General features: G+C 32.0%; 1 protein-coding gene across 1 annotated transcript; it reads left to right on the top strand.

Moving 5' to 3' along the window:
- The first annotated feature begins 3,581 nt into the window (after positions 1-3,581).
- Positions 3,582-7,177, top strand: LOC112040117 (4-hydroxy-3-methylbut-2-enyl diphosphate reductase, chloroplastic). The gene is made up of 10 exons (XM_065768855.1): positions 3,582-3,933; positions 4,477-4,673; positions 5,050-5,229; positions 5,331-5,462; positions 5,588-5,662; positions 5,753-5,858; positions 5,973-6,067; positions 6,421-6,606; positions 6,738-6,824; positions 6,965-7,177. The coding sequence occupies exons 1-10, from the start codon at positions 3,657-3,659 to the stop codon at positions 7,028-7,030; spliced, it is 1,401 nt and encodes a 466-aa protein (XP_065624927.1). The 5' UTR covers positions 3,582-3,656; the 3' UTR covers positions 7,031-7,177.
- Positions 7,178-19,496: the final 12,319 nt, after the last annotated feature.

The raw sequence follows: 19,496 nt of genomic DNA, 5'->3' as shown, positions 1-19,496 counted from the left end.
CCTGTTTTTTTAAAATTTTACATACTAATTTTTTTTTTTGGACCCAGGGGGGCCCGGGCCCCCTTTGCCCTGCACCTGGGTCCATCCCTGCATCGCATCAGCTACGCTATTAGCTTCCCTGTAGCAATGCTTGACTTGGTGATGGGGTATCATTGAAAAATAAAAGTTAAAATTTTCCTATAATTATGTTATTTATTTGAATTAAAATGTGTTAGTAAAATGAAAGGTTATGGGAGTTACAAATTTATATATATATATATATATATACATATACATATATATTTAGAGAGTTCTAATGTGTTAATAATGGGTTAATAGTTTCGATTGATTGAGCTGTAACTAAAAGTCTAAAGAAACTATGCTTCAACTGATTGAATTGATTGAATGGCAATCAAAGTCGTCTTTATTTCCTTCTTTTTTTGAGTTGCATCTTTGATGCTTAGGTTGTGTTTGGCTCAGTGTAAAATATCAAAAAAGAAAATGTTTTTAATTGTTTGGTTGTATTATGAAAAAATGCTTTGGAAAATATTTTCAGGTGTTTGGTTGTATTTTTGAAAATACTCTAGAAAACACATTTTCTACTAGTTTCTCACATTCTCCCAACTTCCAAGCAAATATTATAATAGAAAATTCCAAAATAAACCCAAACGAGAGAGAGAGAGAGAGAGAGAGAGAGAGAGGTTCATGAGTAGATCGATGGTTCGATTTGGAGGCGATGAAGACAAGCTTGAGGCAGAGATGACAAGATCGATAGTTTGATCTAGAGGCAGCAATGAGATCCCATAGGGTGGGTGGTCATAGTGGTTGACATTAGTGGCTAGGTAGTCACGATGGTCCGATCGGTTCATGGGTAGGTCACTTGACTAGGTCATGATTGTCTTATTGGCTTATGGGTGTGTTGCGAAGACTGGTTTGATTGGTCACCTTCGTTTGGTTCAACTTAACTCAAGTCTCTCTTTGGTTTGAATGAGTGAGGCGGAAAATAAAATTAGGGAAAATGAAAGTGAATTTCATTTTACACCAAAACCAGCTCTATTTTACAATCAAAGGGAAAATGATTTCAAGTTGATCGGGTTTTTTAGTTGACCTAAAGACTTGTAATGCTATAAATTGTTTTTCATAAAATCTTTTTAGTTGAACCAAACGTAGCCTTAATCTTGAAATTATAATAACTAATTATAAACTTAGTTAATATTACAAGTGGAATTTGCCAACGTATAAACCTAACAATATCCGGCAAATTTTTTGACAAAACTTAATTACAAATTAAATTATGACATTAATTACAAATAAAGATATGTTGTATCCATTACAAACAATCCTAAAAAACCACGTAATGAACATGGATTGAAGAAACGATAACACTTAGAAGTCAGAACACAACAATACTTGTCTTTCTTGAAAATATGTATGAATACATTATGCCCACCGTATGAAAAACAAAACAAGTAAACACAAAAGCTCAAATTGCTTACAAATATCTCTAAAAGCTTAAATCACATATATTTAACAATAACAGACATACATAAAACATAAATTGATATCAATAATGAATAAGCAATTTAACGCATTTTCATATCAAGGACGAATGGGTGGAAAAGTTGAAGTACATCATCTCTGAGAAGGACAAAATTTTCCTTCAAACTTGTATTAATTAAGTAACGTCACTAAAAGCACACGTGAATAATTTTATCAATCGTCACTTATTGGGTTGGAAGAATTTACCTTCAAATCAATTTGGAGGTAAACTTTTTCCATCTAATATAATATTTATAATCAAAAGCATATGTTCTCAAAAAACCGGTATACTCCCTTCAAATATTCTTTACTTCCCTTCCACAAATACAGAAAGAAACCCGAGTTGCTTAAATAATGTCCAAGAGAGGGGTTTTCAAATATTTCGTATAATTTTTTGTGAATTAGCATCTTGGTTGAGTGCATGGTGGAGGATTGAGAGTCAGAAGGGGCCGGTTGATGGGCTACTGAAAGCCTTACCTTTCTATTTATTATATTGTCAAAAAATAACTCATTTTTTAATTTTTATTTTTTGTGGTCTATAGACTCTCTATAGTCTATACCCATATAAAACCCAAGAATATGAGTATATAAATGTCTTCTATTCAATATTCATCATGTTAGTATTATATTAGGATATTTTAGAGTTATTAACCAACTCCATTGTACATTCTAGAAAATTTTTCCATTCATTTAAAATTTATTAATTATCAAAATTTAGTTTATTAATTTCAAAACGGATCTTAACTCCTACTCGAAATAAAGTGCCCGTTACTTGCCGCCAATTTGTTAGTGCCGTTGATTATTTTTGGGCACGGACAGAGAAGCCTTTTTTTTTTTTTTTTGGTGTGTGGATAGAGGCAAGGACAAAAGCTCAAGTATAAGGTTGAATTGGAATTGAAATTGGAATCTTCTATGTAGTTTAAGCTTTAATCTTAAAGTTTTGCTGCTTTCCCATTGTCTTTAATTGAAAGAGGTTATGCTTAGTTTCTTTTAGTTTCCACAAAGTTGCTGTATTAATATTTTAGTATTTGATACCCATATCTTTTTTAATTAGATCAGAAGACCTCATCCACATATTTATTTCCATCAGGCTTCTAGTTTTAGGCTTCTAGCTAGTTTGTAACCGACTAATGCAGACCTCCTTCACATTTTTTTTTTTTAATGATTTTTTTTTTCTTTATTATCTAACTATCTTTCCTTCACAAGTTTAATTTCAGGCAGGGTAATAGACATGTGGCAACTGCTGCAATTTGGCATTTTCAATACCAAATTATATTGTCAAGTCTGCATTCAAAATGTTGAATTACAGTGTCAAATTTTTTCTTATGCTTAATCACTCCTTAATCGAATTATTTTTACCGTCAAGTGATGTGAGTTCGACAAATCTACACCAAAACCTTTTTTCTTCTTCTTTAAGTTCAGGTTTAAAAAAAAAAACCTCCTTAATCCAACAATAATTTTACCAAATTATTTCTCTTTCCTAAGTTCCACCAAATAACATCAGTATTAGTTGTAAGTCATAAACAAAAAAACCTATAAACAATATTTTGCCACAAAAATCTTCTTTTGTCCCCCTACTAAGACAAAATCCTCACATTTGACATTTGTAATAATCTTGGCAAAAAGTCTAAACAAATAATCATGAAAAAAACATGCCTTACAGTTCAAGAGAAATGTTATAACTATAACATTTGTACAACAAATCTTATAATATTTGTACAATAAATTTTAAGTGACAAATTATTATTGACCGTTATTGATAAAAAAGATTTAATTTAACTTAAACTTATAACAATTTACAATTTATAATTTATTGTAAAAATATTGTTGTCGCTGATACTACTCAATCGTGATTTCACCAAATACCCAAATGTTGCGATGGATTGATTGATTAGGAATCATAATTTATTAATAAATCCCACAAAAAGCCAAAACACACAGAAAACACGAAAAAAACGAAACACACAAAAACGCATTTAAAAAACACCATGAAATATTTTTAAAATGCCATGAAACACGAGTTTGATTGGTACTCTGAGAGAGCCGTGGCTGTGGATAAATATAAAATGAAAATGCGTACCTAAAATCATTCACTCTGCTATCGTGCGCACCCTCCTCTCTCTCTCTCTCTCTCTACCATGGCGATTTCTCTGCAACTGTGTCGGATTCCCACTAGCACAGACCTCTTCTCGCCAGAAAGTTTCGCCGGACCCGCGGCTCTCCGTTGCAGAAAGCCGCTCTCCGTTAAGTGCACCGCCGATGATTCTTCTTCGTCTTCGTCGGCGTCGGTGGCCGTGGACTCCGATTTCGATGCGAAGGTGTTCAGGAAGAACTTGACGAGGAGCAAGAACTATAATCGGAAAGGGTTCGGTCACAAGGAAGAGACTCTCGAGCTCATGAACCGCGAGTACACCAGTGAGTCTCAGTCTCTCTCTCTCTCTCAGTCTGAAGTTCATATCAAATTGAGCTAAATTTCTAATTTTGGCCCCCGTTTGGTTCCCGAGAAAACAATCAAGAAATTTCTAAAAATGGAAACTTTTTATTTAATTTTGTTGAGTTGTGTTTCTTATTAGTGAAAATGACTCAGAAAAAAAGTTAGTTATTTTAAGCGCGAATTTTGACTCATATGGAGCTTAAATTTCGTTATATTAAGCGCGAATTTCATTGATAGCTATAAAATCTACATGGGGTTGAATTTAAGTTTAAATTTTTAATAGCTATCACTTTGTGCTTAAATTTTATATAATCATGAGCTTTAAGGAGGGAATTTATGATTTCATTCATTGAGAAATGTTGCTGTGAATTTATGATTTCCTAACTTTTAGATAAAAAAAAAGTAATATTTATTGTGGCACTGATCATAGTAGTGACTTTAGCATTTTCCTTATGTTACTTTTTTGGTGCTTTGATTGGGGAGTTTTGGTTTGTGTGCTAATATTTTTGTGTGAGAAATTTCAGGTGACATCATAAAGACTTTGAAGGAGAATGGATATGAGTATAAATGGGGAAATGTTACTGTGAAATTGGCGGAAGCATATGGCTTTTGCTGGGGTGTTGAGCGGGCTGTTCAGATTGCTTATGAGGCGAGGAAACAGTTTCCTGATGAGAGGATTTGGATCACCAATGAGATTATTCACAACCCAACTGTTAATAAGGTCTTTCAGTCTTATACTTGACCTTCATACGCTTGAATTTGAAAGGAACTTGCCAAGTTTTAATTTCTTTTTGCTGTTTTCTGGTGCTGAATTTTGAAACAAATAGAAGTAGTCAACTGTGGTTATATGCCTTTTGAAACTACTGGTGTTTTATATATAGCTGATAATTATGTTAGTCATGAGTTTACTACTTTACCGTCTGCATAATAAGAGACTTTTTTAAGAAAATAGTCCTTTCTCTAGGTACTTAAGGGAATTTTCTTAAGTTGGATATTGTGTAATATGTTGTGAGAAGTTCCTTCTTGGTTTATATTATAATTGTTCTATATTTGGTTTTAACTAATTTTGCTAATGAAGTTTTAAATCTTTATCATAGCGTTTAGAGGAGATGGAAGTGCAGAATATTCCCCTTGAGGAAGGGAAGAAGCAATTTGAAGTTGTTGACAAGGGTGATGTTGTTATTTTGCCTGCTTTTGGAGCTGCAGTGGATGAGATGTTGACTTTGAGTGACAAAAAAGTACAAATTGTTGATACAACTTGCCCATGGGTGTCTAAGGTACCTTTGCAGATATTGGCATCTTTTTTGTCATGCACTTAAAAAAAAAAAAATAGTATTCCTTTTTATATTCAGACGATACTTAATAAATTTATGTGAAGGTTTGGAATACTGTTGAGAAGCACAAGAAAGGAGATTACACCTCAATCATTCATGGTAAATATGCTCATGAGGAAACAGTAGCAACTGCATCTTTTGCTGGGAAGTATATTATTGTCAAGAATATGACAGAGGTATGTCCTAGATGCAGATAATAATTTACTCTGTTTTGTTATATTTTGCTGTTTTTGGTGTAGAACTGTACATACATTTTTGTCCAAGAAATATGCTTTTACTATGAACTTTTTAATGAATGCAGGCAATGTATGTGTGTGACTACATTCTTGGGGGTGAACTTAATGGATCTAGCTCAACCAAAGAGGAATTTCTAAAGGTAAAGATTTCTGTTTCTGATTTGAGCTTTAATGTCAACTACTTTTGGTATAATGCAAGGTTTTAGTGATAATCATTGGCTTGCCTGCAGAAATTTAAATATGCAGTTTCAAAGGAGTTTGATCCAGATATTGACCTGGTAAAGCTTGGCATTGCAAATCAGACAACAATGCTCAAGGGAGAAACAGAAGAGATTGGTTAGTTATGCACTTAAACTATTTCAGTTTCTATTTTTACAAGAAGTTGTTACTTGTGATATTTTTATATAGTTTTCACTTACCCAAAAAAGAGGAAAAAAAATCATTTGACAGGTAAATTAGTAGAAAGGACAATGATGCGCAAGTATGGAGTGGAAAATGTTAATGAGCACTTCTTAAGCTTCAATACCATTTGTGACGCTACTCAAGTAATTTTCTCCTTTCTTGGTGCATGGTATTGCTTTTCCATTAAAATTATATTAAAATGTTGTGTTCAACAATTTTAAGAATATGTAATCTTTATTCGTATGATCACCATCTTCACCTTGTCCTCCTTGTTGGCTGTACTAAAATACAATCAAGGAAGAGAGAAGATGTTCTCCTAACACCCATTAGCAGCCCTTCATCTACCCACACATATGCCCTTGTGTAGCGTAACCAACTTGCATTTTAGCCAAAAGCTAATCTGCCTTGAGACAGCTGCCATCCAATATGTTTATGTCCAGGCTTTCTGATTTTTCAGGTGGACTTCAACTAATTTAGTAATTTGCTTCATTGTCAGGAGCGCCAAGATGCAATGTACAAGCTGGTAGAGGAAAAGTTAGATCTAATGTTGGTGATTGGTGGGTGGAACTCAAGCAACACCTCGCACCTACAAGAGATTGCAGAAGAACGTGGAATCCCCTCATACTGGATTGACAGTGAGAAGAGAATAGGTCCTGGCAACAAAATTGCATATAAGCTGAATGTGAGTATGAATGCATAGAGTTCCAATGTTTCAATTGATATTAAATTTCAAATCTTTTTCCCATTTTCTCTCCCCCCCTCCTTTTCTCTAAATGCTTGTCTTTGAATTGTTTCAATGTGACTTTGCAATAGCATGGGGAGTTGGTTGAGAAAGAAAACTTTCTACCAGAGGGTCCCATAACAATTGGTGTAACATCTGGTGCCTCTACTCCAGATAAGGTAATTTTTTTTTTTTTTTTTAACCATGGCAATCCTTTGTCATAAGCTATGGTAACTCCCAGCCATTATATGCCATGCTGAATTTTTAATGATATTGGCTATAGAAGTGATAATATAATGTCCTTTTGGATTTTAACTAGGTTGTTGAGGATGCCCTTATCAAAGTGTTCGACATCAAACGTGAAGAGGCCTTACAACTTGTGTAATTAGTTTAGCTTCAGATGTATACATTTGCCAGAGCATCAGTGTAACCATACAACTAAACAGGAGTATAATTGAAGAATCTATGTTATGCAGTCCCAATGTACCATCAAATTTTTATGTTGTATTGAAAGTTATGGTTATTGTGGCTATCATGTTTTGAATTTCTTAATTAATATGCTTAGGGACCTAAAAATTTTCGAAACTACTGAGGTGGTATGTTGTAATTGGTGCACAATAAACATGATGTCAGTCAGTGGTGAGCCATGTAAAAATGATTTTGTAAGACTCACCTCAGCAACTTGCAAAATAAGTTGTGAAAAAAGCCTCTAGCATTACTTGTGCACATGATATCTAGAGGTAATTATGTTTTCAAGTTGATTCTTTGAAGACGTTTACTTGAAAGGGGGTGTAGGGCATTGGTGAATTTGTCATCTGTTTTGACAGTGAAGTCTGCTTCTTGATCTGCTCGATACTTCTGTTCAATTTACCTACTTTCACTTGGTGTAAACAATATGTCCAAGTTGCTTTCAGATCATTTGAACTTTTTGAAAAAAATTGTACGAAAACTAGTTCAATTGATAGTTCTAGCAATCTAGCCAAGATGCAGCTGTCCACGAGAAACATCTCAACGAAGAGAGAGAGAGAGAGAGAGAGAGAGAGAGAGAGAGATCAAATACTTGAAAATCAGTCAATAATGGTGTCCTGACTTTAATTTCTTTGGTCTATATAATTTTTGCCCCACATACGATGGAAAGTGATGTAATTTTTCTAGGGATGTTAGTGCACTTTCACGTGCGTGCAGGAATATAGGAATGAGTCTATCTTACTGCACATTTTGATATAACTTATACATTTGTCAAGATTGAATTCCATTCCTTACCCATTGGTACTCGTGAAAATTAATTCAATCATTACTTGGCTTCTGTATTATTTATGGCAAAATGTACATTAAGAGTGTTTCCCTAGACTTTTAAGAATATAGGGTCCGTTTGGTTCCCGTAAAATATTTTCCAGAAAATACATATTTTTCGGAAATGCTATTTTCCGGAAAAGGAAAATATTTTTAAGTGTTTGGTTGTTTTATGAAAATTGGTGTGGAAAATATTTTTATGTGTTTGGTTTAATTAGGAAAATGCTATTTTCCGGCAACAAAAACAACAACAACAGCAGCAGCAACAAATTGATTCCGGCGGCGGCGGCAACAACAACAACAACAACAACACAACAACAACAACAACAACAACAACAATCAGTTCATCAAAAAAAAAAAACAACAAACGGCGATGGGTCTGGTTCGTGGATCGGCGATGGGTTGCTCGTGGGTCTGGGTTCGTCGTGCTCGTGGGTCGTCGTGCTCGTGGGTCGTCTGGGTCTGGGTGAAGGCGATGGGTTGCTCGTGGGTCTGGGTTCGTCGTGGGTCTGGGTGAAGGCGAGGTGAAGGCGATGGGTTCGATCGAGCTCGGAGGCGATCTGGTGTCAATCTGGAGCTCGTTGCTTGGAGTCGATGGGTTGCTCGTTGCTTGGGTTCGATCGTTCTCTCTCAACTTCTCTGGCTCTCTCGGTTGTTTCTCTCTTTTGTGCATGATGTGCGATTTCCGAAAATGATTTGAAGGTAAAATGAGAACGTAAAATCATTTCCGGGTCAAAGGCGTAAAAATGGTCAAACTGAAAGTAATTTTCCGGAAATTAAAATTTTCCTCCTCTACCAAACACTGGGGTCAGGTGGTAAATGATTTCCGGAAATCATTTACCACCAAAACAAACGAACCCATAGTATTAATATATTCACTGGTTCACTTCGATCTATTTGGATTCACTTTGGCTCATTCGGTTCATTTTGGTCCAGACAATCTGGTTATGGACTCATGTGTTGCTGGCAAACACCCTTCACCTCACGTTGCAAAGGTCTAAGATGTTTTGAACATTTTTTGTATCTCCCAAACTGTTAATTACTTCAATGGAGATGACATTTGTCTGTCCATAATATTGTATATTTTTATTTATCAAATTGTTAAATAAATTAGAGGATTATTTTATTGGTTCTGTCTTCCTTTGGGTTCAAAACTATTAATTAATCACTAGAGATAATCGACAAATATTTTCAAAGACAAAGATCCCTATTTTTTGAACGAGAGGCCCTAAAATTGTTAAATGAGGAGCCCATTGGGTTTTATTTTTTTATTTTTTATGATCAACCCATTGGGTTTAGTCTATTATAGAATTGTTACCAAATATGCATCTCCTATCCTATGTGTTGTTAAATTATACTATGGAATCTTTGTTTTCTATATACCTATAATGTAGATCTATAATTGGTGACTTATTTTATTTTATTTTATTTTTTTTATTAACATAATTGGTGACTTTCTCTATTATGATTTCCTTTATGGAGATATGCGATATTTCACAGTAATTTCACATATGGTTTGTCTTCTAGGTGGTGTTTGGGTTATTTGTTGTGGATGGGTTGTTGGCTTTTTGGAGGGTCTTGGTGGGCCATGGGTGCTTGGATTTATGGACAGTAATTGTTGATCTCTATTTATGGGTTGTCCAATTCGGCACTTAGTTTTATGACATCATTCATCAACAATTTTTCTCTGCCTTTGATGATAGTTGTTTAGGTTACTTAGATTAGCAACCTTTTTACTTTTCATTGTATTGCTGTGATTGATGTTGTAGATCTCGCGGTGTCGATGGGGTAACAACCTTATAGTAGTAGTAGTAGTTGTTGTTGTTTTATTATTATTATTTATTACTTATTAGATAGATAGAAATCATAATTTAGTATAATCTAAATATATATGTACATGAAGTTCTCTTTTGAAAACTTAAATCCCATATCTTGCTTTTTCTCAAAAAGGAAAAAAAAAAAAAAATCCCAGTTCTTGCCATCCACTCTACAAAAACTTATACTAATCAGGTTTATAAAAAAAATATATACTTGAGTTGACTTTCTTTGTTCTGAAGATAGTGGTGAGCAATTAATTGGCTTTTATTATGCCGTTATAGAAACTAAATTGAAGGTGATATACTGGAGATTCTCAAATCCTAATATAGTGGTCCTGCTCCTTCTTCTTCTTCCTCTTATTCTTCTTCTTTTGGTTAAGATAAAAAATTTATTCTAGTCTAATCTAAATGTATATGTGTGAAGCTCCCTCCTAGAGGCTTGAACCGTGGTCCTTGTCCCGCACATCCTACAAGCACTTATACTTGTGGAATGATCATTACACCAAAGGTGTGCAGTGATGTGGTATTGCTCTTTTCACACTAACATTATCATGGAGGCTTAATCTAAATGATGCCTATTTTTTAGCGTTTTGAACATATAATAGACACTCACAATATTGTGCAGTGTAATCATCCATCTAAAATTTTTGTGCTACACTAAGTCACTAACACTTTGAGAGATATATTGTTATTTGAGAGAGATAGAGTATTTGAGTATGCTTATTTTGAAGGAATTTTGTTTTGCAATGCTCTAATGATAAACTAAGTCACTAATGCTTTGCTTGTTTTGAGGTAAAATATTTGCAGAGGTAAAATATTTTTTATGAGAAAGAAATAACTAAATTTTTGCTTTTTATTTTTATTTTTATTTTTTATTAATATTTCCTAGTATTAAGGTATGTTTGGTTGGTGGATTTTGGGAGGATGGAAAAAAAAAAAAAAAAAAAAAAAACGAGGGTTTTTGAACTTTTTGAAAAAAATTGTACGAAAACTAGTTCAATTGATAGTTCTAGCAATCTAGCCAAGATGCAGCTGTCCACGAGAAACATCTCAACGAAGAGAGAGAGAGAGAGAGAGAGAGAGAGATCAAATACTTGAAAATCAGTCAATAATGGTGGCCTGACTTTAATTTCTTTGGTCTATATAATTTTTGCCCCACATACGATGGAAAGTGATGTAATTTTTCTAGGGATGTTAGTGCACTTTCACGTGCGTGCAGGAATATAGGAATGAGTCTATCTTACCGCACATTTTGATTTAACTTATACATTTGTTAAGATTGAATTTCATTCCTTACCCATTGGTACTCGTGAAAATTAATTCAATCATTACTTGGCTTCTGTATTATTTATGGCAAAATGTACATTAAGAGTGTTTCCGTAGACTTTTAGGAATATAGTATTAATGTAATCACTGGTTCACTTCGATCTATTTCGATTCACTTTGGCTCATTCGGTTCATTTTGGTCCAGACAATCTGGTTATGGACTCATGTGTTGCTGGCAAACACCCTTCACCTCACGTTGCAAAGGTCTAAGATGTTTTGAACATTTTTTGTATCTCCCAAGCTGTTAATTACTTCAATGGAGATGACATTTGTCTGTCCATAATATTGTATATTTTTATTTATCAAATTGTTAAATAAATTAGAGGATTATTTTATTGGTTCTGTCTCCCTTTGGGTTCAAAACTATTAATTAATCACTAGAGATAATCGACAAATATTTTCAAAGACAAAGATCCCTATTTTTTGAACGAGAGGCCCTAAAATTGTTAAATGAGGAGCCCATTGGGTTTTATTTATTTTTATTTTTTATGATCAACCCATTGGGTTTAGTCTATTATAGTATTGTTACCAAATATGCATCTCCTATCCTATGTGTTGTTAAATTATACTATAGAATCTTTGTTTTCTATATACCTATAATGTAGATCTATAATTGGTGACTTATTTTATTTTATTTTTTTTTATTAACATAATTGGTGACTTTCTCTATTATGATTTCCTTTATGGAGATACGCGATATTTCACAGTAATTTCACATATGGTTTGTCTTCTAGGTGGTGTTTGGGTTATTTGTTGTGGATAGGTTGTGGGCTTTTTGGAGGGTCTTGGTGGGCCATGGGTGCTTGGATTTATGGACAGTAATTGTTGATCTCTATTTATGGGTTGTCCAATTCGGCACTTAGTTTTATGACATCATACATCAACAATTTTTCTCTGCCTTTGATGATAGTTGTTTAGGTTACTTAGATTAGCAACCTTTTTACTTTTCATTGTATTGCTGTGATTGATGTTGTAGATCTCGCGGTGTCGATGGGGTAACAACCTTATGGTAGTAGTAGTAGTTGTTTTATTATTATTATTTATTACTTATTATATAAATAGAAATCATAATTTAGTATAATCTAAATATATATGTACATGAAGTTCTCTTTTGAAAACTTAAATCCCGTTTCTTGCTTTTTCTCCAAAAAAAAAAAAAAAAAAAAAATCCCAGTTCTTGCCTTCCACTCTACAAAAACTTATACTAATCAGGTTTATAAAAAAAATATTTACTTGAGTTGACTTTCTTTGTTCTGAAGATTGTGGTGAGCAATTAATTGGCTTTTATTATGCCGTTATAGAAACTAAATTGAAGGTGATATATTGGAGATTCTCAAATCCTAATATGGTGGTCCTGCTCCTTCTTCTTCTTCTTCTTCTTCTTTTGGTTAAGATAAAAAATTTATTCTAGTCTAATCTAAGTGTATATGTGTGAAGCTCTCTCCTGGAGACTTGAACCGTGGTCCTTGCCCCGCACACCCCACAAGCACTTATACTTGTGGAATGACCATTACATCAAAGGTGTGCAGTGATGTGGTATTGCTCTTTTCACACTAACATTATCATGGAGGCTTAATCTAAATGATGCCTATTTTTTAGCGTTTTGAACATATAATAGACACTCACAATATTGTGCAGTGTAATCATCCATCTAAAATTTTTGTGCTACACTAAGTCACTAACGCTTTGAGAGAGATATTGTTATTTGAGAGAGATAGAGTATTTGAGTATGCTTATTTTGAAGGAATTTTGTTTTGCAATGCTCTAATGATAAACTAATTCACTAATACTTTGTTTGTTTTGAGGTAAAATATTTGCAGAGGTAAAATATTTTTTATGAGAAAGAAATAACTAAATTTTTGTTTTTTTTTTTAAAATATTTCCTAATATTAAGGTATGTTTGGTTGGTGGATTTTGGGAGGATGGGAAAAAAAAAAAAAAAAAAGAGACTTGGAGACTTGTATCAAACCTCTTCAAAAGGGCGAGTTGTTTTCCTCATCTTATGGTCATTTAGTTAGGGACACTTTATTTCATGTAAACTCATTTCAGAGTTTTTCTTTCTCTCACACCGTTAGGCAAGGCAATGTTGTTGCACTTGCACATGCTTTAGCTTAGAGAGCTAGACTTTCTTTTTCTTTGTTAGTTTGAATGGAATCTGTTCCATCAACTATAGACGCTTTCGTTTTAGCGGATTGTTCTTATTTCTTAATAATAATTTTCAAGCACGGACCTGTTTCTCAAAAAAAAGAAAAAAAAAAAAGAAAAAAAAAGGAGAGGAAATGGGAGAGAAAATTTTTTTTATGAGTGTTTGGTTGAAGGGAGGGGAGGAAAAAAAACTGGTGGGGCCCGACTGTTTTCTCTTTGAGCCCTCCAAAATTTTTTCTCTCCAAATTGGGGAAAAACTAGAGAGAACAAAAATGGACAGACATGGAAAAAGGGCCAAAATTTGCTAACCCAACTTGAACCCACTCATTTTTTCTTATTTAAAAATGAGCCAACCTGCTGCCTGCTTGTTTCTTGTGGGCCAACCCGACCAACCCTTTGACCCATTTAATTTTTTTTTTTCCTAAAAATATTTAGACTACACTCCAAGGTGCAAGGTGTATAATCATAAATGCATAAAGTACTGCACAAACACTATTAAGCCAGTTAGTAGCCACTAGTGGCAGTGACCATGCCCCCATTTATTAAAAAATATTAATTAATCAATATATATATATATATATATACATATATATAAAAGCAGAGACCTCATGCGGGAGTGTATGAGGTCTTGCCAAGTGGCACTCTAACTTTGCATTTAGCCTTTTTTTACCTCTTCTATTAAGTTTTTTTATATTAATACGTGCTGTGATGGTCCCAAGCATTTTCACTTTTTTGTTTTCTATTAAAAAGTGAGAATACACAATTTGATCAATTCATCAATATTTCATACTTTTTTTTTCTTTTTTGATGAAGTTTCATACTTTTCTCACAACCCATAATTTTGAGAAAAGTTTGTGTTTTAGAAATTTTCTTAGCATAATCCTTCAGCCGGTCTCATTATTTTTTCAAAGAAGACCTTTCTTTTGAAGAAATTGTTTAATGCAATCCTTCTATGTACAACTCTCTCTTCTTCCCTTTCCCTTTCCTTACTTTTTCCTCCCTTCTTTCCTTTTCATCTCCCTTACAACCAAATAGGATAGTAGTTTCCAAGTTTAGCTAATAAAAAAGTGTTTTGAGGATATTAATAAAAAGAGTTTGAATTTGGTTAGAATGGAGTGTAAAATTCATGTTTTACACCATCCAATAAGAGATGTTACATAAGCTCTTTACTTAAAACTCAGTATTATACCACAATTAATAACATCTTAATAAACTCCCAATTTGGTTGAATTTTCAAACGAGCATTATAATTGATAGAATGTGGTTGTTCTTATTCTTTAATATGTGATAAGATGATATGACATGTTGAAATTGGAGGGTGTAAAACTTGGGTTTTAAACCACATTATTATAGAATTTAGTCTTTAATAAAAATATGTAAAAAAACATGTTTAATTACCGTTTTAGTCTTTAACACTTGTACTATGTATCAAAATGATTTTTAACATCTTAAACATGTCAATTTTGTTTCTAAACTTTTGGTATTGTGCCAAAATAATCCTTATAATTAAGCGGTACATGAAAAAAATTGATGTATCTAACATTAATATAAAAATAATATTTTTATGTCATCTAAGCTATCCTTTGAATTATCACGTGTCCTTAATTATAAAATAAAATAAAATATTTGAAAATATATTAAATGCATCTCCATAAGTAAATGAGATGTTATTTTATTAGCAGAAATTGAAAATTTCTTTTCTTTTATTTTCCTTTGCTTTCTCGGCAACCAAATGGGGTCTAAGTCTTGACTTTTTAGCTAAAGTGCTCATGAACATCATCTAAAAAACATACTATTTACCTAATTTTAAAATGAAAATTAAAAAAAAAGAAAAAGCCAAATGTCAATTTTTTTACATTATCATTTTCTTAAGAAGTTAAAGTTATTACCAATTATATTATAAAAATCTTGTAAACTAACATGGTAATGAATATAAGTGTCATGTCAACAAGGTAAGAAATCAATTTCCTAATTATTTTTCTATTTTGTGTTTAAAAATTGATACATTCATTTAATAAAAGTAGTGTGTAACCCTGACCATATGCACATGTACATTTAGAAACAATCACAATTATATATATATATATATATGATTTAGAATCTAATTGGATCTAGATTCTTTGGTTTTTATACAAAATAATTCACTTGCTACAAAAATTAAAATATTAGATGGGATACATGGCGTAAAATTGAACTCCAATTAAAATTCAATTTAGAATCTAATTGAATTTAGACTCTTTGATTTTTGCACCAAATAATTCACTTGACACACAAATTTAAAAATTAGATAAGATACACCTTCAAAATAAAAAAAATTAGATAAGACACGTGGTGCAAAATTAGACTCTAATTTAGAATTTAATTAAATTTTCTTTCAGTTTTGGCTATATATATGTGTGTGTGTGTGTATAGCAACCTACCATCAGTCTATTTAAAATTACATGTTGTTCATGAAATCACAATCCCATATATGGCCCTTTTTTAGGAGCCACTATCTCATCAAAAAAACTATCTCATAAAAAAAAAAAAGAGGTTAGTATATTGCAATGTATTTGGAATGGTGAGTCCATTGGTATTTTGGAATCAATTTTTTTTTTTTTAAGAAAACCTTAAATTGGACATGTGACATAAAATTAAACAACAATTGGAATCTAATTTAGAATCTAATTGAATTTTCTCTCAGTTTTGGCTTTAATTATATATATAGACTGGTTATTGGCCTGTGCGTTGCACAATTTTTTTGGGTAAATATTATGACTAGAGAACATTTTTTTTGGGGAAAAAAACTTCTTTTATTTTTATGTAATGATTTAAAAAAAAAAATACAATGAAGGGTTTTATGATAAATTTTGTTAATTTTATGAAATACATTTATAGAAAATAAAACTCATAAAATGCATAAGATATACGTAAATGTATAATTCATGACTACGCATGAAAGTTATTGTGTTTTTTTAATTTCTATTAGCTAGGTCACATTTCTTAAATAAACTAAACAACCATTTCATCACCCCATTATACATGCAATGATTGGAATGTTGTTAGTTAGTACATGATTACTTGATAAACAATATTGAGTAAAAATTATTTTAATTCTATTTAAGAAATATCTTGTGAAATTTTCATTTTCATGTCCTTTTTTTAATCTAATAGATTTAATTTTTCACATTAGTTTAATTGAATGGTATTTTGATTATATGTTTTTTCTTAACTACACTTGATAATTCACAAAATGAGTAAACAACTTATTGAGTATTGCAAAAGATACAAATATGAACATCAACATGAGCATGAACATGAAGGGAGATTTCTATTCATTTTCTTGAAGAAAAAATTTACTTACAGAAAATTTCAAACTTTATTAGGTAAAGAAGAATCAAAGTTATAGATAGCAAAATAATTAAACCAAAAAATTTAGGAGCCTAAGAGGAGCCATTACTCATTTGAAACAATCAAAAAAAATACTCAAGGACTAAAAAAAAAAAAAAAAAAAAAAAGAAATTTGAGGGGACGTCGCCTCTGTCATATTGGCCTCCTCCTACCATCAAGACGCCGAAACCCCTACGGGTATTTAAAAAAAAAAATTAGGAGATTAAATATGATTTAGATTTGGGTAATTTGATTGGATAGTTTTTTGTTTTGGGTATATAAGTAGAGAGAATATTTGGTACGCAATGTAAAGTCATATTCTATCATGGTTTTAAATCATCTATAAGACACGTGCATACACACTTGCTCACACCATGTTTTAATGTCGCACTATCAATGAGTGGAAAACAGTGAGAGAGTTTGACATACTTTTATTTCATTGTATTAAAGATGTGAAGACAACATAAATTATTTGATTTTCACGGTCATGTTACTCTTTTGCATTNCCTCAATTAGTCGTTTAAACAACATACCGCTTATTATACCACAAATGACAATGCAGCATTAGCCATCTATAATTACTAATCGGAAAGTACAGATTTCTTTAATAGCTCTACCTTCGTTTCTTTTGGCTAATATGTCTTTACTGAATCAAAATCAAACCACAAAAATCATATAAAAATCACCAAATTAGAGTTTAAAATTATAATTAAAATTTTAAAAGAAATCTAGACACATTTGTACAAAAATTCCATGTAACTAAGTCACACTTAGGAATATTGGATCATTTTTCCTTTGTATAAATAGGGGGGTCCCAATGGGATGAGGGCGCTAACAATTTTCTCTCTTAAACATTTATTGTAGGAATACAAAAGTTTTTCATTGTAGACTTTTCACAATTAAAGAACATGACTTGTCAACTAATTAAACTAGAGTTTTTAGTACCTACAACAATTTCACAACATCAAGAACAAACCCCAGTGTATATAATGTCAAATTCCATAGTCTCCTGTTACACCAACTGATTGTTTAATTTTTCTTGCAAAGTATTGAATTGTAAATCTTCTGGGCCATAGTCTCAATTACAACTCTCAATCATGTTGGACTTGGATGACACCTATCAACAACGTATAATTATAAGATGTAGAAAAAATTTGGAGTGTACACAACGTTTGGTGTGGATGGGAAGAAATTTCATCATATTCCAATTGGTTAGGTTAGTAAGAGACCTATTCCAATTTAATGATCTTTGAATTTTGTATACAAGTAATAATCAAGGAAACTTCCACCTAAAACAAGTCGGACTTTTGGCAAGAGAGAAAATTGATGTCTAGACAAATCAAGCTAAGGCCGACCAAAATGGACCATATTCTTAATTTCCTTTCTCTATTTGTTCCATGTACAAGACTTATAGTCAATGCTTGGTGTATAAAAGTTGAACATCTTATCTAAAGTCCATCATTTGAAACCTTGAGAAAAAATTCATTTAAACCAACACAATATATAAATTATAAAGGAATCAAAGAAAAATTGTCAAAAATAATGAAAATTTAATCTATGCTTAAATTCTTATAAGGATGAACATAATAGCAATATCCTTTAAAAAAAAAATAAAGATAAAAAAAATCTATACTTATTTTGTACGTATGATAAAGTCTTATCTCAAAGTTTTTTTGAGACTCATGTTGATTAGTGATTAGAGGTTATAAAGAAATAATCATCAATATATATATATATATATATAAGCAGAGATCTCATGCGGGAGTGCGTGATGTCTTGCCAGGTGACGCTCTAATTTTACATTTAACATTTTTTTTTACCTCTTTCATTAAGTTTTTTTTACGTTACTAAAAAGTTTACATTAACTTATTTTACTGTTATCTTATTAGTCTCTCATTAATTGCCTAATCTTACATCACACATTTCTCTCTTTTTCATGTCTTTTAGCATACCCACCATTTTAATATTTTAAAAAAAGCAAAAAAATTAATAATTAAGGACTAATAGTAATAACTAACCAGATAAGGCTTTAGAGAGAGATAAAGAGACATAAAAATGTTGTGGATTGTTAAATAAAATGTACTGTTTCACTATAAAAGACTTGAGATTGACAAAACAATTGAAAGAGAGAGAAAGAGAAATTTGAGGGGACGTCGCCTCTGTCATATTGGCCTCCTCCTACCATCAAGACGCCGAAACCCCTACGGGTATTTAAAAAAAAAAAATTAGGAGATTAAATATGATTTAGATTTGGGTAATTTGATTGGATAGTTTTTGTTTTGGGTATATAAGTAGAGAGAATATTTGGTACGCAATGTAAAGTCATATTCTATCATGGTTTTAAATCATCTATAAGACACGTGCATACACACTTGCTCACACCATGTTTTAATGTCGCACTATCAATGAGTGGAAAACAGTGAGAGAGTTTGACATACTTTTATTTCATTGTATTAAAGATGTGAAGACAACATAAATTATTTGATTTTCACGGTCATGTTACTCTTTTGCATTTATTTTTTGTTTCATGATTTAAAAAAAAAAAAAAATCTTACCATTTTTTTTTAGGGTGAAAAATTAATCTTACCTTGAGAAGGCTATAAATATGTAGTGAAACAGTAGTTATAAACTGCATAAACATAACCATTATAATTATTCAGTTCAAGGAATGAGTAATTTTTTTTTTTGAGGAATATTGTAGAATAAAAGTTGTTACAAAATGTCTCTCTCAGAGATCTCATGCGAGAGTGCGTGAGGTCCTGTAAAGTGGCACTCTAATTTTGCATTTAGCCTTTTTTTACCTCTTTCATTAAGTTTTATTTTTTTATTGTTACCAAAAAGTTCACATTATCTTATTTTACTATTATCTCATTAATTGCCTAATCTTACACCGCACCTTTC

This window comes from Quercus suber, unplaced genomic scaffold, assembly GCF_002906115.3.
Source record: "Quercus suber isolate HL8 unplaced genomic scaffold, Cork oak 2.0 scaffold_1009, whole genome shotgun sequence".
Taxonomy (NCBI): Eukaryota; Viridiplantae; Streptophyta; class Magnoliopsida; order Fagales; family Fagaceae; genus Quercus; species Quercus suber.
The sequence above is the reverse complement of the archived record's forward strand: the minus strand, read 5'-3'. Positions and strand labels throughout refer to the sequence as shown.

What these genes read in the sequence shown, in the direction of transcription:
- LOC112040117 (XM_065768855.1), top strand. Translation starts at nt 3,657, where the DNA reads ATGGCGATTTCTCTGCAACTGTGTCGGATTCCCACTAGCACAGACCTC. An exon ending in ACAACCCAACTGTTAATAAG is followed by an intron (nt 4,674 to 5,049) that starts GTCTTTCAGTCT and finishes TCTTTATCATAG; the next exon opens with CGTTTAGAGGAGATGGAAGT. An exon ending in CCATTTGTGACGCTACTCAA is followed by an intron (nt 6,068 to 6,420) that starts GTAATTTTCTCC and finishes CTTCATTGTCAG; the next exon opens with GAGCGCCAAGATGCAATGTA.